Source organism: Paralichthys olivaceus, chromosome 12 (genome assembly GCF_024713975.1).
Source record: "Paralichthys olivaceus isolate ysfri-2021 chromosome 12, ASM2471397v2, whole genome shotgun sequence".
Classification (NCBI taxonomy): domain Eukaryota; kingdom Metazoa; phylum Chordata; class Actinopteri; order Pleuronectiformes; family Paralichthyidae; genus Paralichthys; species Paralichthys olivaceus.
Window position 1 is genome coordinate 16,491,496 of NC_091104.1, and position 26,360 is coordinate 16,517,855.

The 26,360-nt window shown below is 39.7% G+C and overlaps 3 protein-coding genes across 6 annotated transcripts; 1 reads left to right on the top strand and 2 right to left on the bottom strand.

Annotated features, from left to right (window-relative positions):
* Nucleotides 1-1,427: 1,427 nt before the first annotated feature.
* On the bottom strand, nt 1,428-5,943 carry LOC109627792 (protein max-like). 2 transcript variants are annotated; one of them, XM_020084575.2, is made up of 4 exons: nt 5,701-5,943; nt 3,767-3,874; nt 2,775-2,913; nt 1,428-2,683 (listed from the first exon to the last, which is right to left on the bottom strand). In XM_020084575.2, exons 1-4 carry the CDS (start codon nt 5,734-5,736, stop codon nt 2,499-2,501), a joined length of 468 nt encoding a protein of 155 aa, XP_019940134.1. In that variant the 5' UTR covers nt 5,737-5,943; the 3' UTR covers nt 1,428-2,498. The 2 variants fall into 2 exon arrangements, with proteins under 2 accessions (XP_019940134.1, XP_019940135.1); XM_020084576.2 differs by having other exon boundaries at nt 2,775-2,898; nt 5,701-5,930.
* Nucleotides 5,944-8,543: 2,600 nt separating this feature from the next.
* slc10a1 (solute carrier family 10 member 1) lies at nt 8,544-17,059 on the top strand. 2 transcript variants are annotated; one of them, XM_069535703.1, is made up of 7 exons: nt 8,544-8,857; nt 9,267-9,422; nt 14,759-15,201; nt 15,394-15,598; nt 15,859-16,034; nt 16,306-16,505; nt 16,646-17,059. In XM_069535703.1, the coding sequence occupies exons 3-7, from the start codon at nt 14,813-14,815 to the stop codon at nt 16,696-16,698; spliced, it is 1,023 nt and encodes a 340-aa protein (XP_069391804.1). In that variant the 5' UTR covers nt 8,544-8,857; nt 9,267-9,422; nt 14,759-14,812; the 3' UTR covers nt 16,699-17,059. The 2 variants fall into 2 exon arrangements, with proteins under 2 accessions (XP_069391804.1, XP_019940407.1); XM_020084848.2 differs by lacking the exon at nt 9,267-9,422.
* Nucleotides 17,060-17,291: 232 nt separating this feature from the next.
* On the bottom strand, nt 17,292-26,259 carry LOC109628222 (sushi domain-containing protein 4-like). Of its 2 annotated transcripts, none has more exons than XM_020085224.2 (11): nt 26,123-26,259; nt 25,348-25,489; nt 23,353-23,544; nt 22,971-23,162; nt 22,390-22,581; nt 21,802-22,002; nt 21,433-21,624; nt 20,527-20,721; nt 20,314-20,443; nt 19,792-20,195; nt 17,292-18,631 (listed from the first exon to the last, which is right to left on the bottom strand). In XM_020085224.2, the coding sequence occupies exons 1-11, from the start codon at nt 26,123-26,125 to the stop codon at nt 18,606-18,608; spliced, it is 1,869 nt and encodes a 622-aa protein (XP_019940783.2). In that variant the 5' UTR covers nt 26,126-26,259; the 3' UTR covers nt 17,292-18,605. The 2 variants fall into 2 exon arrangements, with proteins under 2 accessions (XP_019940783.2, XP_019940784.2); XM_020085225.2 differs by having other exon boundaries at nt 21,808-22,002; nt 26,123-26,256.
* Nucleotides 26,260-26,360: the final 101 nt, after the last annotated feature.

The window sequence follows — 26,360 nt, forward strand, 5'->3', positions numbered from 1 at the left end:
GTCCAGTCTGGGCGACTATAAACAACATGGCAGCCCTCGAAGAGAGGACCCCCTGATGTAAATATAAAGTATTTAAAAATAAAGGGCCTTTTCTAGGGTAAAGAAAAAAACAATGCATACAATTCTAATGAAACACACTAGGATTATTTTATATTCAATTTGTGCCAATAGTTCCCTTTCACCTAAATCTTACACACTGAGCCTTTAAGCCCCAACAATGTCACAAACACATCATGTATGCCACTCCTTTTGTTGTAGCTTATATACTATTTTAAATAACAATCTCTCCAAGTCTTCAACTTCATTATTACGTCATATAATAAGTTTATCTAGCTCATTTACACTTTCCTACAGTTATTGAAGGCAGCACAGGCCCTGCATCCTTGATGAGGCTGCCTCCTGCAGTGGGAGTGTCAGTCAAGACTCATCACTGTAAGCTGAGTCTATATATTTAGTGTATACACTGTATAGACTGAGGCAGAACTCATCAAACAGTCCGGATAGAAAATGTAAAACACATAGAACTCCACCTAGAGTTAGATCTGCCGAGGGCCAAGGCCCTGTCTTTTCCATATATTTATATTTAAAAACAATATTTTTTTTTCATTTGAATTCCTTTTTTAAAACCAAATGAAAAAAACTTGAATGATAATGTGAATGTATAACAATTTATTTTATTGGTCGTTTTAGTTTTTTCTTGGTATGACTCATTACTATTGTTAATTGTATTAATTAATTTATCTATATTTATTTAATATCTTTAATCTTCCTGTGGGCAGGGTAGGTGGGATACTGTTATAATGCACTATGCGTAAATATATATGCAAGAATCCAATAAAAACATTTCAATAATAATTTTAATGTATAATTGGTGAAACATGCAAGAAAATATTCATACTTAAATGCTAGTAATTTATTTATTATAATTTTTGCAGCTATTGTGAACTTGGCCAAGGCCTGGATTCCAACAAGCTTCACCAAATTTCACACTTGATGAATTATTCCCTGCGAAAATGTTCAAAAACTATTCTGGATCCACCCCTTTGTTTCAAATCTGCATCTAAATATAATGGGGTCCTTCCTGACCCATACTACATCCTTTCACAAAAGGAGATTTTGCATAGTCCTGCTACAGACAAACAGCAATGAAGTGATTGAAAGCAAAACCTCCTTCCAAGAGGGACTGATGAGATGAATTTTTGAGGAGCCAATATCTTTCAATGTTTCAGAAAACGATCCCCTTAACTGCTCTAACCCCACTAGCAATTTCTTAAATTTCCTTACACAAATCGAATTATTTCATTAACTGGTATAGTAGATGATGCTTCCCTCCAACTCAACACTCATGTAATCAATGTAGTCACCAGTTAAAAGCAATTATAAGATCGTATTTGTTTTCAAACACACTGAAACACCAGTACATCCCAAAAGGATAAAATAGTTTTATTTATAGTCTCATAAAAGGTTTGCCTTAACTTGCAAGACAACCATTGGCAGTATGTACAACATACCTGTAATTTGCATGGAATGGACCAAACAAATATTGATTACATACATATACACTAATTTACCTCTGCAAAAAGGAAAAAAAAGAGAGAGAAGGATAAACGTTCCCAGCACAGGCAAATATTTCAAGGGAAGGCTTTTCTCTTGCAGAACTGACACCATTTAAGAGTATACAGTGTAATATACTACACACTGACATGGACTTCCTTTAACAAAGATAAGGATCACTGCCTTTAACTGCATTGTGTAACATTCAGTATCCGTTTTTTTAAACGCGCATTTTATTTAACAATAAAAATAGAGGGAAATAAACTTTGGAACCTGTGAAAAAAAATCCAGGTCAACTTGTTTGTCCTGTTGTGTTGTCTGGAAAATCTCAAGCCAAACTTAAAGGAGATCAGACATATAAATATATATAAGGGTAAGAAATTAATTTTGGTGCATCACTATAAATAGAGGGATTCATTTGATTATACAAACATTTTCAAAGACAAAAACTTCAGTCACCTACACTGAAGACGAAGGGGGGGCTTGCATCTTGTACAATTTTTTTCAAAAGCAAATTCACATTCTTTTTCTGGAAAAATACGAATATTAAAAAGGTAAACTATCCCTAATCAACATTTTGTTAAGGGCTTAAAGTTTGACGATTCCTCCACGGTTGCAGTGGATGTTGAAAACAACCAAACGAAAGGAACATTTTTCTTTTTGGAGTTTTACTGAAGCCTTGTCCCTCGTCTTCTCCACAGTAGATTATGAACAGTGATCACAATTCCTTCAAAACTGCACAGCTGCCTCACTCTGGGGGTCACAAGAGGAGTGACGGGATGCTTGCCAGGAGGAAAAAGGAAGGTAGAAGCGTTTTATACATCATAGCACCTCTCTCAGTCAGTCTTCGCCTCATCTCCTGGGCTGGCCTAAGAAGGCAGGACTGAGTGTTGACAGGTAAGAGGAGTTAGGGCTGGTGGGTACAGACGGTCAGTGCGGAGAACCTAACTGGGCTCTGCACGCAGCTTCTTTCTGTTGGGCGGCTCGTCTGGCTCCGATTCAGAGCTGGAGTCAGAGCCGCCGTCAAAGGCGGACACCGCGCTCCCTTTGCGGTTTGTATACATGTTGCTGTCGGAGGAGTAGCTGGTCTGGAGCTGAGTGTTCCCCTTGGCCTTCTCCAGTGCTCGAACTGTAAGCAGTCCACAAACACAGAAATACAGTGGTGGGTAAATACCATAATCATGACTGCATCGCACAACATCAACTACAAGAACACTTACCCTGCTGCTCCAGCAGAACGTTCTGCTTCTTCAAGTCATCAATGTCTTGCTGGTGGGTATGGTTTTTCCGCCTCATGTACTGGATGTACTCGGTAGCTTTGTCTAGAATCTGTGCTCGGGAGGCCTGTTTAACAGAGCTCTATCAGCAGAAATTTCAGAGAAAGATGGGGGGATGCTGTAGTGTCTGTTTATTCAATGCAATTAATGTATTAAATGAATGAATTCTGCTTTATAATCTTTAGGTCAACATACAGTTTTCATTAACTATGAAGGTGTTTTGCACATGCACAACTGCATACAAACTCCTAGACAAGAAACTTCAGGAGAGGAAAAACTGGCAAAGCGTTCATACGGACTGTGAAGTATCTGTTTGCTTTCCTGACAAACAGGTTAGGCTAACTAGGGAGTGGCCTTCAGGGTTTCTCGCCCAAAGGAAAAACATGAAAAAATGGATAATAAGATTACATTTTGAGTGGTTAACCTATTTTATTTTATTTTAATGTAGAACATGTTGATGTGGCACATTTAATACAGGCGGAGTATGTGAGAAAGGCTGCTGAGCACACATGATTCCAACACGATCCACTTGTATCGTATATCTATTGTTGCGGCTGAACCCTCTCCTTCTAATAATGAAAGAGAATCTGTTGCAGCCTTTAATTGTTATAAAAACTCAAAAGGTGTTTAGTTTGTAAAGTCTGGACTAATGTAAAAAACATGGCGGCCTCCTTAGAGAGGGTCCCCTCCATGTAAATATAAAGTATTTAAATATGAAGGGTCTTTTCTGGGGTAAAGAAAACTACAATTCATAAAATTTAGATGAAACGAACTAGTAAAAACATCATGAGGATTATTCTCCATTAAATTTCTGCCAATAGTTCCCTTTCACCTAAATCTTACACACTGGACCTTTAACTTGATGACATGTTTCAAAATGATTTCATTATTCTTCTAGTAGAGTCATGTAATATGGAATATTTATTTCCTCTCACCTTCTCCCCTTGCAATGCAGGCACAGAATCTCGTAAACTGTGAAAGCTGTCTTTAATGTGGTCCCTGCGTTTGCGCTCCAGCGCATTATGATGTGCTCGCTTGTCTGCCTGCATAAGGAAAGACACAGTGTGAACTTGTAATTGTTATTCAAAACACAAATACAGAAACCACTGAAGTCACAAGACAGTTTGTTCCTAGATTTCCATGTTATTCTTCTAACACATTAGAGGAAAGGTTCATGCAGCCTAAAGCTGCAATATCTAAATGTTTCAGCTGTAATATCAAATATTTTTACACAAAGCTGTAAAAATTTTCCTCCAATTGTCCTTCACACAAACATGATGTCAACTCCAATACCCACTCACTCTCTGCTCTGACTGAACCAAACCATGTGATGCCAGAAAATGTTATCTTATGTTTATAATAACTAACAACAGAAATGTATGCCTCTGGGATACACCTGTTCCCATGAGTAAAAACAAGTATGTGTGCATCTGCAGTCTGCGTCAGATGCTTTACTGCTGCTTTACAGTCAAGTCAATCCACAGTAAGGATCAGACAACACCTGTTCTGCCTGAAGGCGAAATTAATTAAATTGCATTGATGAATAATAAACATGACCAAAGATTCCGTCTCTTTAAATCTTGTGGTTGTGGTTAGAGGCTGCAGACATATTTGTGTAATGATTGCAACTTTCAGTCACAATAACCAATTTGGGAGATTTGATCAGCCTTGTATTGCTTGATGAAGCAAAACAATGGCCAGGCGAGATCTTTCAGAATTTATTTGGTTCATTACGAAAATGTGGCAGGACAAATCAGAATATGACCAGCTGCCACATTCTAGATAACAAGTAGGAACCACTGCTTTGATATGGAGGTATACACTCTCAGAGCGCCCTTGTACTTGAGTTATTGAATGATTGTTAGCAGATAAGGAATTACGCATAAAATATCCATTGATTTCATTTTTCAAAACAAAGAAACGGCTAATAACTTTCATCAACAGCAATATAACAAAAAACAGTTTGCATTTACATCGTGTGAGAGGTGAGGAGATGTAACACGAGAAAAATGGGCTGTTTACAAAGTGTTTGTCATTCTATGTTTGAAGAGTTTGAACATAAACAACCAACAAACCACGTCCTTAAACTTAAATTACACAATAAAGACAGATTTATCTTGATAGCTATTCATATCTGTGAACAGTGAATAATGTCCTGAGGGCATTCAGCACAACACTGCAGGGCCAATGTGGAGGAACGATTAGGAACAAGAGCACAGGTTTCAGGAGGACACTCTGAACACTGTGCAAGTTTGGGTCGCTGCATTAGCGATGTGGGGGAAAGAACCGTACACACACTGATTAAAATGACATCTGCACAATTGAAGATTACAGGAATATGGATGGATTTGAACCTGCTAGCTACAAGCCAGTCGCCTATATATAACTCGGCTGACGTGACGGGATTACCCTACGTCCGCGAAGAGACAAGAGTTGCGTCATGTCAAAAATTGTTTCCATGAAAATCGTAAAGCAAACATGTTTGAAACGAAAAAACCCGCAGTGTTTACAGAGGTGACGCTGAGGTAAGCTGGCCTCGGGGCTGCTCACGTCTGTCGTGTTTTTCACGCTCCTGCAGCTTCACCTTCAACACTGCCTTTAATGGACGACTGCACCGAACGACTTGTTGTTGTCTTCCTGTCACACGACGTCGAGCTGCGCTAACGCCACATCTTTGCCTTAAAACCTACGCGCTAGCTAACTAGCTAACTCGTCGCGAGACACCCCCCCCCCACCAGTTTAAAATGTGGTGCTAGCCTATAACCGCAGCTAGCTCGTTAGCTACCCCAGCGTATGTCTGCTAACAGGAATGTTAAAAGTTGGCTAACAAGCCTGGCTAGCTACTTCTATAGGAAGCTAAAGCACATACATCGCTGTCCACTTCGATGTCATCGTTTTCGCTCATTCTTCGGGGAAGGGGGGGGGCGGGGGGGGGGCGAGAAAAGAAAGAAAAAAAAAACAAGCAGCTGTCAAAACAAAGAGCAGCGTCAACTGGAGGCAAATGTCAACATGTAGCACTGAGCTCTGCTACAGCAGAGACTTGACGATCGACGCTCTCCCCTGCACGTGATTCGCCTGCACATGGAAGGAACAACACACACGGCGCAAGCGCAAACACAGCAACGCCTTGTGGGTAATGGAAAGACACGCGAAACCGCTCTGGCCTGGTGAAGTGCGTGGAGGCTGACGTCTATTCCCATAAACCCGCCACACTAGTTTAGTTTATTTATTCCGGAGCCACAAGAATCGGTCCTTTAAAGGTCCAGTGTGTAAGATTTAGATGGAAAGGAACTATTATCAGATATTTAATGTAGAATAATCCTCATGATGTTTTTATTAATATGTATGAATCTTAATTGTATGAACTGTAGTTTTCTTTAGCCCAGAAAAGGCCCTTAATATTGAAATACTGCATATTTACATTGAGGGGGTCCTCTCCATGTTTTTTACCAGACTGGACAAACTAAACACCTTTCGAGTTTTTATGACAACTGAAGGCCACCACAAGTTCTTTTCATGTTTGGAAGGAGAGGGTGAGGTGAGGGGTGTTCAGCTGCAACATGTAATTTCAACACTAGATATCACAAAATTCTACACACTGTACCTTTATAAAGACTTGTTTAAAAGAATCCTGGACTCATCCCAACACTGAGATACTGAAAAGTGTGTATAACTCATTATACCTGGCATCTGGGAACGGGAGTGTTGTTACTTCACACAATTATATATATATATATATATTTATTTTTTTCTTAAATTTAATAATCAAATGTATCATATTGTGAAAACATGAGCGCACAAGCAGCCAATCGTGGAATTTATATCAAGATGGACAACACGGCTGCTACCCAAAAAATGAAGCCAAAGTGTGGCTGGCTGCAGTATAAGTCCTAAATTCTGGCTCCTCCATGTGAGCAGATTGGACATGGACCAAACTGAAAAATAAAAGTACACCTTAAATACATTTTTCTCAGAGTTGGTTCCTGTCATTTGAGTTCTTAACACACTGATGTATGTTCAAGTGTTCATTTTTACACTAAGTTTGGTTTTAATTATCTATTGGATACATTAAAAAGGGAGTCTCAAAAAGCTGTGTAATATCCTGACATTTTGTGCCCGGAAAAATATTCTTACACACTGGATCACAGACAAGGCCCCTTCAGTGTCGGGATGGCACAGGACAATAATGGAATATATACCTCTGGACTTTCTCACCTGTCTATTGCACTTCAAAACGGATGCCTTTGAAAGAACATGGAAACCATTTCTTGACTATATTAATGTAAATATTTCTGCTATACTGACGAGAGCATTTGTTTAAAAGTCCATTTTGTTTATATATATTCTTTATTATTTTTTTTTATTTTTATTTTTTTTATATTTCTCCCTGTCTAGCTTCCGCTGTATCACACCCTAAGTTGTATACTGTACCTGTCACATGTACCCAGAACCGAGTGGTTTGGGGTTTTTGCATTACTATTCCCAGCTTGTTGTTGTGTTGTTGTTGTTGTTATTGTAAATGTCATGTGGTATTGCTGTTTAGTCTGGTCCTGTCATTTGTATGTTTGTTTATGAAGAAAATTAATAAACACATTTAAAAAAAAAAAAAAAAAGGGAGTCTCAGCAAAAGTGAAGATAAAACATCTTTGTGGGAGTACTCGGCCCACTCTGGGAAAATACAGGAGGAGAGAATGGCGTTTTCACAAGAAAAATGATGAAAGACAATGTTTTGTATCTAGTGGATCACAATATTCCTTTTTAAAGGGTTCTAAAAAATATGTCACAAAACAGACGTTCTATTTAGTGATGGAAAACTCAGTGGTGACTTAATACTAACTCATATTCCACACATAACATTTCCCTCAAACATGATTCTGTGATAGTAAGGACCACTGGTCAGCAGCGTAGTGAGCGACAATAACTGGGCTCTTCTTCGTCCAGCACATGATTATGAGGCCAGATGGTGGAGAAACTCACTGCCCTCCCCCACTCACCATCCATGGCTGCACACTTGCCTCCATGGCTTTTACAGCTAGTTATAAAGCTGCTGTAGCAATACAAAGATGTACTTTTAGAAAACCTATAGCCACACCTAGATTTTTGCAATATGACTGTTCGAGTGTAGTAGAAATGCCAATACACAGCTAAGACCTTCTTCACAAAATAAATATTGTTAAGTGTTTTGTAGAGATCAGTGTACATGCCTTGTGTAGAAAGGATCATCTTCTTGTCTCTCACAATCTCAACAACACCTGTTTTTTAAATAATCTAGTTCATTTGTATAGATGCACAACTGCAAAAGATGTTCATTCACATCTAACAAGTTAGACAAAATATCTCCTGTCTTTTAATCAGTTTTTTTTGGATTATTGCATAAGTCATTTTAACCAAGTCTTCTTCTTCTCAATATCAGCTGCATAAAGATTTTAAGATCTGGCCTCTTAAATCATTAACCTGATCACTAATATACCTTGGAGATAGGCCACAACATTTGTGTCTTGTGTAACATATGCAAGGTCTAAATAAAAGTCCTTGGTGTGCAAAGCGCCCCATTCTCACAAAAACAGGGTGCCCCTTTTGAAAAGGCTAACTCTGCCAGGGAAACCCATTCCTCCGCCTGGCTGCATAAAATTAATTGCAAGTCCACACATGCAAGTGTGGCCGAATAAATACAGTGCCCCACTAGAGGTACACAGATGCCAAACTCTCCCACGGTGCCCAGAAAGAGAGGAACTAAAGGAACAGCTTACTTTGGAGAAAGGCTTCCAGGAATTTAGCTGAATTTACTAGAAGTCATCTGTGCAACATATGCACATGAAAACAACTGGGTGGAGAGTTCCAGTTCGTAAATGTTTACTTCTGGAGTTAGTTGCAGTGATGTCCAACATGTTGTCAGGAAACCATGTGACAGAAGGCAGGCATTCCACACAGAGACAAAAGGAGCTAGGCTCAATAATGTGAGGGGAGATGCAGATGAGTGTGTAAGGAGCACTGTCTAAAACTGCAGAAACTGACCTGAGATTAAGGTAAGAAACTTATTACTTAAACTATCATTATAATACCTCTCTTTTGAAGAATCAGACTGGTGGTACTATGTCATGTTATTATTATTTGTTATTTGTATTGTCAGAAGACCCAAAATGAGATTACACCATATCCTTCAAAATTCCAGTGCAATACAAAAACAATTCAAAACACACAACAGCCATGTTGTTGCAGATTATGATAATTTCTACATTAAAACAGCCAGTATATTCATGTTACCTATTGAAAGAGAGACCTTTTTTGCAGTTGTTTTATGTGTTTAGTTAATTGTTTTATTTGTTCTCTGAAGGACATTTATTGATTTTCATAGAATGCTATCACACTCCTTTATTCCTTATCACATAAGAATCAACGACTAGTTGAATCAAGGAAAACTGTATTTGTTTTTAGATACTTGACGATGTTACATCTCTCGTCCTGGATGCCTCTTCCGCTCTGAAAGCTTACGTGCTGCTTGTAAGGTCCAATTTCCCCGAGTTGTGAGGTTGTTCCGTCTTCTGTGTGTTCAAGTGCTTTGAAGGTGGACTGAGGAAAAACATGGATTCTGTAAGCAGAGTTTATTGTATTTTGGGCACCTCTTTTCACTATTTGCATAATAATGAAGGATCATGTGTGATGGGCATCTGGATGATTAGATCTTTTTTTTCATGCTGTGGTCCTGACAGTTGCAAAGTCACCTGAGACTAAGAATCAAATTTATCAAGTCATCATAACATCCTTCTTTGATTTTTCAACTTGTCCACCTTTTCTACCTCTTTTTGCACTGTTACCCTACTATATGTCATATGTTTATATTTTATATATCTTTACACTGGTTGCACTGTTTTTGGAGTGGTTTTTAAATCTCATTGTACATGTGTATAGTGACAGTAAAGGCATTCTATTCTATTCTAGAAGATGTTTACATATCGTCATCAAGATGTCCCTAATCCTTGACAGCGATTTGACTTGGGGTTGTTTGTTACTTGGATTTGAATTTAAACAATGGCCTCAAAAGCTTGTGTTTGTGTTTGTTTTCATGTTCGTAAATGTTTGACCCGAGAGCCAATAGTAGTCCAGCAGCGGCTGGAACATAAAGTGTGAGTTTTTGTTGAAAAAAGACAAATAATTATGTTTGCAGTTGTGTTGAGGTAAAAAGATTGTTTTACACATTAGTAGGTATGTGTTACATATGGAAGCCACTATGATGAGAAAAATAAAGTCATTATAATGAGAAACGTTATCAAAATAATGACTTAGTATCTCATAATTATGAGTTAGTACCACATAATTATGACTTACTATCTCATAATCATGATACTGACTGAGGGTGAGGCGCAGTGGAGCAGGGAAGCCATGGTTGAAAGACTGCGTTCAAGCCAGCCTCCCACATTTGCGTGGTCAAACAAGCCACTCATCATTTTTTTGGAGTGCGCAATTGATATTTATTGTAATTGTTGTGAGGCGGCTCTGAGGTTTAGAGGAGATGTTTTGTACTTAAACTATGTATGTTTTGAGTAATCCTGTGTCAAAATCCCCTCTGCAGAACAAGAATGAGCCTCTTCTGCTATCTTTGATGAGGGATAAAAAAGTATTTTTGCCATAAATTCTTCATGAGACTGATATTGTTGGACTTAGGATTTGTTAGAGTTTTACCACAAATACTATAAAGTACTTATAATGTGTACTTTTTGTGTAATAGACAAAGCTTATCCTATCCAAAGATAATACTCAGATTCCAGAGGATAATGAAAGCCAGGGTAACATCATTGTGAAATTTGAGAAATTCCACAATTTTCCCACATTTCCACAATGAATTGGTTGAAACTTGGGGGCTTTCAAAACACATTGCTATGACTGATATATTCTGTTCAGGGTATCTCTGACTACAAACTATCCAATAACCAAGCATTATTACTATATTTATTTGAAGAAATACCACAATAAATGGCCCACATATACTTTGAAACACTGAAACGTTCGGTGCATGCAAAAAACAATCATTGTTTTACCTCTATTTGTTTTAAAGTCACTAGTTATTTCCATAAATCAATATCCAAGTGTGGCAAGCGAGGGACTTAAATTATAATTTAACTCAAATCAGGAAGTAACCAAAACCAACAACGCCACCCTGGAGTTTAACCCGAGGAAGAAAAAAAAAGAAAAGAACAAATAAATGTGTGAGGAAAACAATAAACTCAAATATATTCTAAACCAAGGACAACACAAGTTTGTTATACTGAGAAGGCAGGAGACGTGTTTCCAATCAAATGTACAAAAGTTTATTTCAGAAATATTAAGAACAGTGGGAATTTACCCTAAAGTGGAGTCTTGTTACTTAATACTAAAAACACCAGGCTTCCTCCAGGGCTGGGGCCGCTATGGTTAGGGTGAGAGAGGAGGGAGTGCAGGCGTTAACTAAAGTGGGACCAGGAGCAACAAATCTCCATCACAGGAGGACTCAGAGACTAGCCTGTCAGGGGGAAAGGGATGGCTGGCCACAGCCCGGCCAGGGGACTCAGGTTATGGAGAGTTTGATTGAATCTTTCACAATGACTATTACCTGCTGGGTGATACGGGGTGGTACGAGACTTTTGAATGCCATAGAGACTGCAAAGTTGCTGGATAAGTGCGTTCTCGAAGTTGCGTCCCTGATCCGAGTGTATCCTTGCGGGAACCCCAAACTTCGAAAACCACTCCACCACCAAAACGTGGGCCACTGTAGAAGCATGTTGATCACGGGTGGGGATGGCAAGCGTATATTTACTGAAGATGTCTGTCATCACCAAGACATTTTCCATGCCATTTCGAGCGGGCTCTAGCAGGGTGTAATAGATGGCCAGAATCTCATTTGGTCTTGATGCTAGAAGGTGTCCCATGGGGTTCCGGGCAGCAGGCTGGTTGTCCTTGGCGACCTGACACGCCCACAGGCTTGGCACCATTTTGCAACCTCTGTTGACATACCTGGCCAGTAACACCGGGATCGTAGGAGAGCAAGGGTCCGTTCCACACCTTGATGGCCATGCTCCTGATGAACTTGTGTTAACACCTCGGGGACCAACACAGCAGGCAGGAGCAGCTGGAAGGTTGGCTCAGCACCATCAGGGTGAAAGATCTGCCGATACAGGATGTCATCCCTCTTAACCAGCCGGCCCCATTGTTGCAGCAGGATCAATGCAGGTGAGGAGAGTTGTTGCCGCTCTGCATAACTGGGAGGCCAGCCCAGCTCCCAGTACCTCAGGACTTCCTGGATGACTGAATCAGCCTGCTGCAGGGTGCCTGTTGGAGAGATTTGGGGAGCATGGCTGCGATGTCTGATGTGCCAGCTGAGTGCTGACGGGACAAAGCATCTGCATTTCTGTTACTTCTGCCAGATCGATATTTCAGCTTGAAATCATAAAAGGCCAATTGGGCTGCCCAGTGTTGTTCTGTAGCACCACGCTTTGCAGAGGAGAAAGTGACTGAGTGGATTATTGTCCTAATAAACAATACAACAGTGGCCCAACAGATACTCTCTGAATTGTTCACTCATTGCCCACTTCAGGGCCAGGAACTCCAACTTCATTGAACTATAGTTCGACATGTTACGCTCTGTGGGCCTCAGATTAGCAGATATTACGTGGCCCAAGTAACGCACCTCTGGCTGGAAGAAGGCGTATTTAGAGAGCTTCGCCTTTAGTCCTTCCTGCTGGAGCCGACCTAGCACCACAGCAAGCCGCTGAAGATGCTGCTGAATAGTGGAAGAGAACACAACAATATCATAGAGGTAGAGGAGCCATGACTGACCCTCTTGATCACCAAAGATTCTCTGCATTAATCTCTGGAAGGTACTGGGGCGTTACAGAGTTCGAATGGCATACGGTTCCATTCGAACAGCCCAAATGGAGTGCAGAATGTGGTTTTGGGCCGATCCTCCTCAGTGACTGGGACCTGGTTGTACCTGGTTGTACCCACTGGCCATGCACAAGGTTGAATACAGGCAAACAGATACTCCTTCCATCAAAGGCCATTGAAACCAATGAAGAATGGCTCCTCCGGCTAATGTTGCACCTAGTGTATTAATAACAATACATCAACCTCATTATTCATAGGGAATTCAATGAGCCCCTCATATATGTGTACAGAAAATACCCACATTTTAATTTTTTATTTTCTGGAAATTTTTCAAAATGACCTCCTCTTCTGGGGCTTTAGACAGACAGGCAAGGTTGGTTTGCCTGTGGAAATTCAAAATTAAACATCTCAACAATGGACCAATGGATGCTGTCTGTATCACACCTGTTGTTAAGTAGTGAGTCTATTTCTTTCCTACACTCACTGAATTTCAACCTGCTGATGGATTCAGGATAGCCAGAGATTAATGGCTCCGTGCTAGGGATGAATAGGGTCTGGAATAGTTGGGTTGGATTCACAAGTTGTAGAATACAACAAAACAATGTGGTTGGCGATGGTTTATCAGGGGAAGTGATAAGGAAGATATCGAACAGAGGGGAAACTGGGCTTTGATTGGCCTGGTGCACTAATGGGGAACACAGTGACCAATCGTGGTTGAAAGTAGGTCCCAACAGTTCAAATGCTAAAATTGTGTAACCCACTTGTGGTTAGGTTACCATCTACTAGTTTTGGTGAGGAGCTAAGGGACAAAGACTGTAATAACCATAAATTAAAGAACGGATAGGTTCAGTGTGTAAGATCTAGGTGAAAGGGAATCATTGGCAGAAATTTAATATAGAATAATCCTTGTGATGTTTTCATTAGTTCATTTCATTTAATTTGTATGTTTTCTTTACACCAGAAAAGGCCCTTTATATATCAATACTTTATATTTACATCGAGGGGGTCCTTATACGGAGGCCGCCATGTTTTTTACATTGTCCAGAGTGAACAAATGAAACACCTTTTGAGTTTTTATGACAACTGAAGGCTGCAACAGGTTCTTTTTCTCCCATCCTTGTTTGAAAGGGGAAGGTGAGGAAAGGGGTATTCAGCTGTAACATGCAATTTAAACACTAGATATCACAAAATAAACTTAAATTAACAGGTGATAATTCACAAGCATTCGAAAAAATTATTTGTATGAAAATAAAAATTGGGCCCTTTAAAATAAGTGTCTTTAAAATGTGTTTATTATGATCACTCTTGGTGTGTGTTTTGTCAACCCACTGTCTTTAGTTTGTTAATATCAGTGACCCTTCCTGTGACAGTTCCTTGTATGACATGTCCCCTATATGAGTGTATGTAGCAGTTTGGATGACTGGCACCACCCTACAACCCATAGGATCACATTGGGAGGCTCGCCATCAATAAGAAAGGATCTCCAAAAGTTGTTCTCGCTCTGTCCATAAGACCTGACCGAGATCAATGAAAAGAACCGGGACCTTCCCGGTTCTGTTTTGTTTTGTTCCAGTTACCTGTTATACCAGTTATCTGTTTATCAGTTAGCTGTACAGAAAGCTCTACTTACTAAACCTCCAATGATTTGTTTCAATTCTACTCGTCTGTTGTGATCGCTCCCACATGAGCACGTCTCTGCTCTCTCTCTAACACTCATCATAACGCTGATCAATCATGTTGAGCTCAGGGCGGTACATGACCTAACAATCAATTCTGAGTGACTGATCTCCCACTACTAGTTAAAACTGTCAATCATGTTGAGCTGGAGGCGGAACTTGTTCACGCTGTTAATTCTGAGAAGCTGACATCTCACCACTTGTTGAAATAAGAATAATCCTTGATGTATATTTTACCCCTTTAATGTTACTGGGTTACAATTGTAACAGCTGTTCCTTGATTTGCATGTAGGATGTGACGATTCTCATTTAATTCTATTCAATTTAAATAGTAATGCATCTCCAACTTTAATCATTTTGCCATGTGTGTATTTTGTTTGCTTTGTTTGACAGGGGAAAGACTCAGGACAGTAAGCAAATAGCAACAGGATTTGGACGAGGGCCACAATGAATGTGACAGAAGTCGAACAGGAAAAAGCAAACATCTACAGTCAAGGAAATGCTACTGGCAATGGAAGCGTGGATGCCATGAGCATCTTGTTCCCCTATGAGAAAACCCTCAACATTGTCTCCCTCCTCATCCTCATAATCACCATGATATCCCTTGGTTGTACGATGGAGATTTCCAGAATTAAGAACCATTTCCTCAGTCCTAAAGGTGTAATCATTGCAACAGTGTCCCAGTTTGGCATCATGCCTCTCACTGCTTTCTGTTTGGCCAAAATCCTTCAGATGGATAACATGAAGGCTGTGGCTTTGCTCATATGTGGCTGCTGTCCAGGGGGAACCTTATCAAACATTTTAACCCTGGCCATTAAGGGGGACATGAACCTCAGGTAAATATTTGATATATTGACTCCTGTCTTGTTAGAGGAATGCAAATGGCTACAATAATTAACTACCTATAAGCTGTGTCAGCACATTCTGCTGTCATTGACGTTTATCTTTATAAACAGAAAAAACAAGGCTTTGCATGATCAATTTCAGACATGTCAGTCTATTAATGTTGTGTCTTTCCCTGCTTCCAGCATTGTATTGACCACTTGCTCCAGCTTCACGGCCATGGCTCTGATGCCTTTGCTGCTCTTTATTTACTGCCGAGGCTTCCCCGGTCTGGAAAAGGCCATCCCTTACGTTACTATCATCACGACCCTCTTGCTCACACTGGTGCCTTGTGGCATCGGAATCGCCATAAAACACTACAAGCCAAAGTCTGCCGTAGTGGTGAAAAAAGTAAGACTCTTGTATTTCTGTCTCACATAAACACAGCCATCACAAGAACAGATAAATTGATGAAGACCAGGACCCAGAAACTGAGGGAATCCAGCCATAACTGACCTTTCTTCTTCAACGTCAAAAATGTTGTCAGAGAAAAAAAAGACTTTTGGACACAAGTTGTGATGTTACCAACATTATTCATCAAAGATTCCTCTAAAATGTAAAGGAGCCAAGTGGATTATCGTAACATGCTTCCGCTCTCTCGGTATCAACAGGTTGGTCTCATCATCCTGACTATTTTCATTATAATTCCTATCCTGTCTTGCGCTGCCATCAAAGATGTACTGTGGCTCGCCCTCACAGCAGATACTTTGACAGCGGCTGCTCTGATGCCACTGATTGGCTACGTGCTGGGATATGTCTTGTCTCTCGTTTGCGGACTCAATGCTCAGTGAGTGAACACACACTGGATATACCAATCTTTGTTTAAAAAGCTATTCTGTACTAGTACCTGTGTCCCAGTAACTACAGAATAAAGTGAGCCAACAGAGTGCATTTGAATGAAATGTGCAGTAGTCTGTCACACAACAGTGTTGAAAAGCCTCAGATATTCGGAAATCTGGAAATCTTGTTATTTCAAGAGTTCTGACGTTGTTGGTAGTTAAGAATCAAATTGGTGTCACTAAAAAATACCATTTACATATCTCTCCATCTTTTTGCAGATGCAGGAGGACCATCTCCATGGAGACGGGGTGTCAAAACATCCAGCTGTGCTTTGCCATCCTAAAGGTGGCTTTTTCACTGAAGACCCTCGGACCCAGTTTTTTCTTTCCGCTGCTATATATGGCTTTCCAATGTATTGAGGCTTTTCTCCTGACCCTTTGTCTCAGATGTTACCTAAGATTCAAGGCACCAGCTGAGGGTAAATATCACAGCTGCTGGCCTGTGTGTGTGTTTTCATACCGCGAGGCTGGGAGAGAGCGGTGGGAGAGGTTATATGAGCACATTTGTCACCATTGGTGCTTTTGAATGCAGACATCTAATATCATCTGTCTTTTACAGATACAAGCTATAACAGTGTTGACACTAAGCATGAGGCAGTGAACCAACCATGACGGCATCACCAAAAAGCACTCTATGCTGGAGAAGGAATAGAAGAGGAGCTGAATCGTACAGAGATGACAGAGTTTTTTAGTGAATTAACTGTTCAACTCAGGCCTGTGTTACTGACAGAGATTGGTTAAGCATGTGCAACTAATACTCTAATTGTTTAATATACTATGTTACTTTTGACGTAGAGAGTTGATTAAAAATTATATTTTTATTTATATTTTGATTCTAAAATGTGAAGGAATAATAATTACCTAATTTTATGACAGTGTATTGTATATAGAGCATTTTGATTGTATTTTGACAATAAAATGTTGATGTGTCATTTGCTATTACATACTGGAATTAAAATGTGTTGAATGAAAAGTCAATGATATTAGTGGAGGGCACTCGGAGAGCACACACTTCCACCAAGGCCCAATAGTCCCCTTACAAAATTTAAATTCATTAGATTGAGATTTTTATTTGGTCTGCGCAAGTTGCACAGTCATAAATATCAGTCCCCTAAACAAGTCCGATTTTTCATAAACCATAAAAACACTTCACACACACTTCCTTGACGGAGATAAAGCACACTCTAATGAAAACAATAGACAAATTGAACATCTCAAATCATATTTAATCAAAATGATCATGTTATAATACAGAGCAAACATAATTTAAAACCTTTCACATATATTAAAATACCATCTTCACAAAAAAAAGACAAATACATTTCTCAGTCCAAAAGTAAACTCAAAGGACAGTCAAACAAAGTGAACACTGACATTATACTAAGCTATACACTTAATCATTTTTTGTGTTTGACCTTGCGTTTTGTGTTGGATCTTGCCACTTTTTACAACGTCACATTGAACGTGCCTGCATTAGAATTCAAAATGAAGCAGCAAAGTTTTTCAAAGTTTCCAAGAGGTGTGGAAGCATCAAAAGAAGCCATGGCTGATCAACAGCATTCTGGACACATATAAATAAAATATGCATTTTTAGTTTCCTTAAAACAGGAGTTTCCAAGCAGCCTGAATAAATAAATTATAATATTTTCCAGTGTACAAGTGATGTGTCTGACAGAACCACACTAAAGCAGTGAAGGCGTTTAACTGACATTCATTTCTGAAATTCCTTATTGTACATATCATAGATAAACTGTGCATAGAAGTGGAAAGCTAAGGCCATTGGGGGAAAGGGTATGCAGGAGAGAAGTAGGGATGAAATGTGTTGAATGCAGGCCCCACAAAAACAAACATAAATCACTTTAAATGTTTGTCCTCAATCCAAAGAAAAACTCAGCGTTAATCTCTTAGGTTGGACAAGCAGCCTTATACTGTACACTGACCCGAGGAATGGTGTGAGTCATGATTAATAACCCTTAAATAATGATAAATATAATTACAAAAAGACAATGCTGTGAGTGGACATGACAGCAATCTAGATTATCTGGCTTTCATGCAGCTTTTCTAACATGTGTCTTACATGGTGTGATATAATATGTGGTTAAAGAAAAGGAACAGTAAACGGGACAATGATGAGATTAAAAGCTCCCAAAATAAGTTTGCAGCTTCACCCATCTTTCAAAAATATGTTAGTCTTTTTTAGTTTTCCAATAGACACATAACTTCAGAGGTGCCTGTTCCTTTCTGTTTTTATTCTACATTTTCAAACCGAGCTTCAGACATTGGACGTTACATGAGTAGTGTAGTTCCTATAAAGAAATGTAAGCATGTATCTACATGAGAATCCCTTCTCTGTTCTCCTTTGGGGTGGCCAGAGGAAGTGTTTTCTGAGTGAGCCACAGCTTCACTCAGAGCCTCTTCGGCCAGGCTGGTCTGTGTTGACAGCTGTGTTGACAAACTCTCAAGAGGCATCCCACTCACCAGTAGCAGCTCTGGTTGTCAAATAAGTCCAATGTATGTTTTCAGGCCTCCTTCAGCAATGGCATATCTGGGGAAAAAATATAAAAAGATCTTAATCATTTTCATTTTTGCCCCCTCAATATTACACGTTACAGCATATGTAGGGGCGAAATGCTAAACTCTAAAGACAGTGGTGGCATGTAATAAAGTACATACATAGTTACTGTACTGAAGTACATTTTTTGTACTTTAATAAAGTAGATTTATTTTCAGCTACTTTTCACATTTGCTCTAAATATATCAGCCAATATCTTTACTTTCTACTGTACTGCATTTTTACAATGCATATATATATATATATATCTAGTGCTGAAGTTGCATGTTGCAGCTGAACACCCCTCACCTCACCCTCTCCTTCCAAACATGAAAAATAAACTGTGGTAGCCTTTAATTGTCATAAAAACTCAAGTCTGGACTAATGTAAAAAGCATGGCGGTCTCCGTAGAGAGGGTCCCCTCAATGTAAATATAAAGTATTAAAGTATATAAAGGGCCTTTTCTGGGGTAAAGAAAACTACAATTCATACAATTTAGATGAAACCAACTAATGAAAACATCATGAAAATTATTCTACTTCTGCCAATAGTTCCCTTTCACCTGTTTATATTTTTTGTATTTTATATTTCATGTTTAATGCTGTTTGCACGGAGAATAATAGGGAAACGCTATTTTAGTTCTCTGTATGTCCTGCACATATGGCATTATTGATATTAAAGTTGACTTGACTTGACTTGACTTCATATGGACCTTTTACACATTCCTGCAACAGCAACACTTACTGGTGAAGCAGCAGCTGAAATAGATTTAAAATAGGCTGAGACTCTATGATGTAGTAGGCTGTTACATTAGGGAATAGGCTTCACTCTGCTAATTTTTTACCATTGAAACATTTAGTATATTTAAAAGCAAGAACCTAGTTTTACTGAAGTAAAAGAGTTAACGTGCCACTTTTACATGAGCACATTTTTGTCTATTCATTTGTACTTTTACTTGAGTACTTCTTCCACCACTGTCTACAGATCCGGGTTCAGATCACATTCAAAAACTACATAAGACAAATTATCCATTTAAATAATAATAATTTAAAAGACAGTCAGAGGATATTTAATGTGCATATCTGTACTTTACACCAAACATGATACAGTGTGGGGTCTTTAATTAAAAGAACTGTATATGTAGAGGGTTTTACCATCAGAGTAGTCCATTTCAGAGTCCAGAGACAGGTTGTGTTGATCGCTGCCTGCAGGCGTCCGTCTTTGTGGGGATGACGGAGCTGTATCACCTGCGTGCTCCAGAACCCAAGTGGAGGGTGAGGTCGAGGGTGAGGGTGATGAGGAAGATGAGGATGGTGGTACAGGGTGGACCACAGCCATCTCTGAATGTTGCTGTTTGAGGGATGAAGGCCTAGAGGGGCCAGCCTCTGGCGCTGTGGCGTGCTGACCCTCAGATAGCACGATTTGGACTCGAGACTCAGAGCTGAGGGCTGAAGCTGAGGCTCCACTGCTGGTAACGGCCTCTTCATACGACGGCAGAGTCACCTGGACACCTTCCACCATGATGGACACGGGCTGGCCGGACACACCGGGATCACGTCTAGATGTGAAGAGCGAGGATAAAGTTTAAATCTGCCAACCTCTGTTACTTTTAATAGTTCCTTGGATGTAAAAGCATACAGTGTCAGTTATAAAATACTGGTAGTGAAGAAACTCACCGATGGAGGGACTTCAGTTTTGGCTGTAAAAGTACAAACAGCACCACGAGGAGCAGGATGAGGGCCACTGAGCTGGCAGTGGATGCCACTATGGACAAGGCGGGCATCCCAAGTGGTAAAGGGTCTCGGTCTATGAGACATGAACAACTTATAATCTGAACAGAATTTTATAATTATCTATACAATAGTTCAAATGTGTCATCTCATCTTTACCTTGATCCATGAGGCAGCTGAGCTTCATTTTACTGTCCCACTCTCCATATTGGCAGGTCAGGTATTTATAGTCCCCCTTCAGAATATAACCTTCCTCACAGAAATACTCAATCACAGTGCCATGAGAAAGTCTTTGGCATGGGGAGGGGTGGCAGGTGTAACCCCCGTTCTCTGGCTCATAGGGAGGCTGACATACTGTCCAAAGGAAAAAAAGAAATAGTAATAAATACAGTGTTAATCATTTCATTAAGCTTTTGGGCCAAGTGACAAACAGGTTAATCAACTGGCCGATTAAATGGGCTGATATCTGGCAATTTAAGATTATCGAAGCTTGTATTCCTAAGACCAATAGACAAAAGATCTAAAGACATTTGCAGACATGTATTAAAATTTAAAACAATAAGTAGAGTGCAGATCAACTTAAGTCAACGGAGGCAATTCACATTTGTTATTTACATTTTTTTTAAGTGCATAATACCTGAATGTTAAATTAATGTTCACTAATTTTGTCTCTCATTCGTTATCATTATTAAACAGTCCTATTTTATGAGTAGTGAATAAAATATAAAAGCATTTTAATATAACATATTAGCTGCTCTGCTAACTTATAGTTGGTACTAGCCATTGAAAAAAACCTAATTTGTCATTCAATTGGTCTAAATCTTTGTGCTGATTGGTAGATATGATTGTACCAAATAATAAGGAATTCTCCATTACACTGCGTGAATACGGCCCCATATCAGTACTGAGTATGTGCAATAAACAAGTCAGGAAATGATTATAAAACAAATAGTCATGAGTTATATCAAAATAAAGAATAAATAATTGAATTTGAACAATTTAAAGTCAGCGTTTAGCTTCGATCTTTAAAAACCACAAGCCAAGTTAGAAAGGCTTTGTCTTTACCGTCACTGCGTAAACATCGAGGTGGTTCAGAGGACCAGTGTCCCTCTGCACTGCAGGTGAGGATGCTGGGTCCGTCTAGCAGGTAACCTGGGTCACAGTTATATTCTAGTACGGTGGCCACAGTGAAGAAGCTCCTGTTAGTTTCTGTCAGATTGGTTGAGCCATGCTGCACCATGGAGGGTCTAATGCAACCTTAAAAAGGAAACATTGGAAAAATATAGTTAATATCTATTCATCTTTAATAACAAATATATAACTGTTTAATTGGCAGTTCATAAAAAAAGTGCTTCACATTAAAAGATAGAACAGATAAAAGAAAAAACAATGATGATGAAACTAAATGAAAATATTGTGAGGGATTGAATCTACCTTTACCTTGCTCCATGATGCAGCTGACTGGCATTAGGTTGTCCCATTTCCCATACTGACATGTACTGAATTTATAATCTGCCTTCAGAACATAACCTTCATCGCAGAAGTATTGAATCATGGAGCCATGAGAAAGTCTTCCACATGGGGAGGGGTGGCAGGTGTAGCCCCCGTTCTCTGGCCGATATGGAGCCTGGCATACTGACCATGGACCGAAAGAAATAAAACAAATACATATTAACTCCAGTGCCACTGTTTCACTAAGGTGTCAACAGCTCATATTGTTGAATCCTTGTATGAAATGTTAATTTTGTCTCCAGCAATAGATAAGTCTATGGAGAGCGTGCTACGATCTAGGAAGCATGATTGTTCGTAATGTGTTATCACAGATGCTGGATCTTTATTAAAGACATCAAATGTGTCTCTTAATGTGCTTTTGTTCAACAGATATCAATGTTATTAATGCGAACAAACTCTAGGCTAAAACCATTGAAGTGAATTAAAATACAATTGAAAATTAAACTGACACTAACACTAAATCAAAAATGTTGTGTACTTATGAGGTGTGTGGAGGAGATTTGTCTTTACCGTCACTGTGAATACAGCGAGGGGGTTCAGAGGACCAGTATCCCAGCGTGGTGCAGGTGAGGATGCTGGGTCCAGCTGGCAGGTAACCAGGGTCACAGTCATACTCTAGTACGGTGCCCACAGGGAACAAGCTCTTGTTGGTGTCTGTCAGATTAGTTGAGCCGTGCTGCACCATGGAGGGTCTTACACAACCTTACAGAAGGGATAACATTCAAAATAGTTGATTTTAAAAGTGCTTAATCCTGATAAGTATGCAAACTACAATAGCATAAAAGACGTGATAGAAATAGAAAACTCAAATTAAAAGTTGCTTTCCACAGCTGAAGACAGCTCCTGGCAAGAAAATCATTGACTGGGCACACAACAGCTAATATTACTTTTATGAGCTATGTAGTAAACATAATAAAATAACAAGTAATACCTTTAATTAATATGGGCTTTTGTTTATGTATCACATTTCCAAACAGTGTTACAGAGAGATTTTACAAAATCTGCACATTAGACATAATTTTCCTGATAGGTGGATATTCAAGGCAGATACATTAACCTACGGATAGATCAGAGTTCGAGAACTAACCCACCTTGGCTGACACAGCTGATCTGCATGGGGCCGTCCCACTGCCCATCCTGACAAGTCAGGTAGTTATAATCTCCATTGAGAACGAATCCCTCATCACAGAAGAACTCGATCACAGAGCCATGGGAAAACATTCGACAGGGATTTGGGTGGCAGGCGTATCCCCCATTCTCTGGTTTAGTGAGGGGTAGACATGCTGATGAGGAAAAAAAATACAGTGTACAGTATGAAGAACCTGACCAACATTCAAAGTGCTTTTGTGTTAAAAAATAAAACATGAAAATGACAGAGTATAGATTTCTGCTAATGAGGGCAAGATGTTAAATGAAACTGCCTCCCTCTTACATTACAGGTCAGAAAAGACATAGTTGGGAAGAATTTCTTACCCCCACTACGTATACAGTGAGGAGGTTCTGAGGACCAGTGTCCCAGCGTGGTGCAGGTGAGGATGCTGGGTCCATCTGGCAGGTAACCAGGGTCACAGCTGTACTGCAGAACTGTGCCCACAGGGAACAAGCCCCTGTTGCTTTCTGTGAGGTTTACCCAGCTGTTCTGGACCATGTACGGCCTCACGCATCCTGGGAAGAGAAAAGCAAAGAATGCATAATTCTATGAAACTAATTTTTTAGCAACAAATATTTTGAGCCTGGTTTGTGACATGTTACTCAGAAACCACCAGTAATACGGATACTGAATGACCTATTGTAACCACTACAACAGGTTTGAGATTTGTACAGCAACTTCTCGGCAGTTTTTCATCTGGATAGAATGACCGTGTCAAAGCAAACATCATGATATATATATATATATAGCACAATATTGTGTGTAAGTAGGAAATCTTTGTAAGAGCGGGGAAAGAGAAAAAGTTAATGGGTCACAACAATTAGTTTAATCCTTTAGAGAGCACTCAGTAAACATACACAAATACCTGTCACACGTGTATATTACAGCCATGATACCAATACAGTGGATCAGACGGTCTTTGTTTTAGTACCGTTTACTGCAAGCATAGACTTCTACTGGGGGCTACTGGTTCAGATTGATACAAATCTATTTAATATCTGACAGAAACATAACATGCTCGATTGACCCAATCACAAATGGACAGCTCACATATGTGTGAATGCACTCAAGGAGGACATAATGAGGGACCGCCAACTTAATCTATGTCTTCTAGCCAGCTACAATTTCATTATGAAATTAATATTTTTTTCACTTTTAACAAAATGCCCACACATATATTTGTTTTGGTGGCCAATCAGAATCCCAATGTTGACTGCCAAATATCGATTTTCAATGTATTTACTATTTCATGTGATTCAAATTGTGTTTAATTGAGGAGCTGTATGCAGAACACTGAAACACTCAGCTGCTCCTTGCCAGCGCACAAACACACACTGTTGTATCTCTATCTTAGTGAGCACATTCAATAGCATTATGCATTTCCTCAAGCATCACAACGGAATGCCTAACCCTAAATTAATTCTAACCCTAAACTCCTAACCCTTTAACAAAAATAGGCAAAATGTCGTCACGCCATAAGATCTATGTACAAATGTTCATAGCAAGGTCATAAGTGTACACACACACATACATGCCAGTTAAAGGTACAGTGTGTAAGATTTTGGTGAAAGGGAACTATTGTCAGAAATTTAATGTAGAATAATCCTCATGATGTTTTCACTTGTTTGTTTCGTCTAAATTTTATGAATTGTAGTTTTCTTTACCCTAGAAAAGGCCCTTTATATCTAAATACTCTATATTTACATGGAGGGGACCCTCTCTACGGAGGCTGCCATGTTTTTTACATTAGTCCAGCCTGGACAACTAAACACCTTTAGAGTTTTTATGACAACTGAAGACTACCACAGGTTCCTTTTTCATGTTTGGAAGGGGAGGGTGACGTGAGGGGTGTTCAGCTGTAACATGCAATTTCAACACTAGATATCACAAAATTCTACACACTGTACCTTTAAAACAAACCCATATGTCATCGTCGAACAGGCTAAAAACAACAGTTAAGTTCTTACGTGTATATATACAGCAGGTATTTCATATAGATCTTTAGTGGCATCTAGTATTTAGACAACAGAATCATGTCACATTTTTGAGTTGTACCATTTCAGAGAATAAATATAGTGGGAAAAACTGTCTTTTGTTGGATTTGCAAACAGTGTCAGACAGTTGATTAGGTCTCTGCCATATCAGCTGTAAATCATTCAAAACATTTTCACAGTCAAGACTCGCTGGTCCACTTTATCTGTGTCATGACAAAGCAGGCTGTGTTTTCTCAGCAATTAAGGTAGAGGTAAATATATTCCACACATAACCCACAAAACTTTGAATTGTATGCAAGTGAAGCCATAAATCTTATATTTTACCTGATCCGTGTGCAGTGGACACTACAGTCAGTCCCAGCAGCAACAAAAAGGACTGTTTAGTGGCTGAGGTGTGGGCCAGAGAGGCTTCTGATGTTGACTCTATCATTCCATTGCACATCTTCCACTGCAGAGTCAACTCAACCTGGTAGGGTCAGAAAAGCAGGTTAATACACGGGTAATAAACATGCCACGATGGAAAAGACAGTCCCCCACAGCCTGCAGCGTGTGTGGACACCTGCCTGGTGCAGGTACTCTGCGGAGCCTGGGCAGCTGCCAGCGAAATGGGCGTGAGTGTGGGACAGAGGTACAAAGACGGAGCCGAGAGGAAAATAGCAGTAAGGATGCTATGAGCATCTATCGAGCTAGCGCTGAAAAGAACCTCCTCTCGTTAACGATCAGTATCAACGTTAGTTAAGCATTCACACATGTGATTATACATCAAACCTTTAAAACTGAGCAAACGTTGGTTCTGAATGGTTTTGTCTTTGCGGCTACACGCCCATTCTCACTTCTTCATCATTAGCTACGATAGCTTAGTTTGCTAAAGGGAACAAGGCCGAATCACAAACTAAAACATTTACAGACACGGTTCATGATGTGGACGACAACTAGCTAGCAACCGTGCAACCACACACACATGTATATATAGTTAATATTGAACAAAGCAAAACACAGATAATGTTAAGCGTTAGGCGTAGCAACCTGAAAATCAATATTAGCCGCTTTGCTTGCTAACGCTAGGTAGACATTTAAATTGCCAGTTAACGTTACTCACCATAAAAACACTGCCTCGGGACCTCCACCCTCGCTTTCTTACGCCGCAGGCTCCAACTAACAACGTGTCAGCTGTACCGAAGACATTTAAAATCACCCTGGGAACAACAAACAACAGGATGTATCGAGCAGAGCGGCTCCACTACAGCTAACCGCTAGCTAGCTCCCCAGAGGCTAACTTGTTACCAGCTACCCGAGCTAGCCGCATAACAAGCCCATCAGCTGAGCCGCCTCGAGCT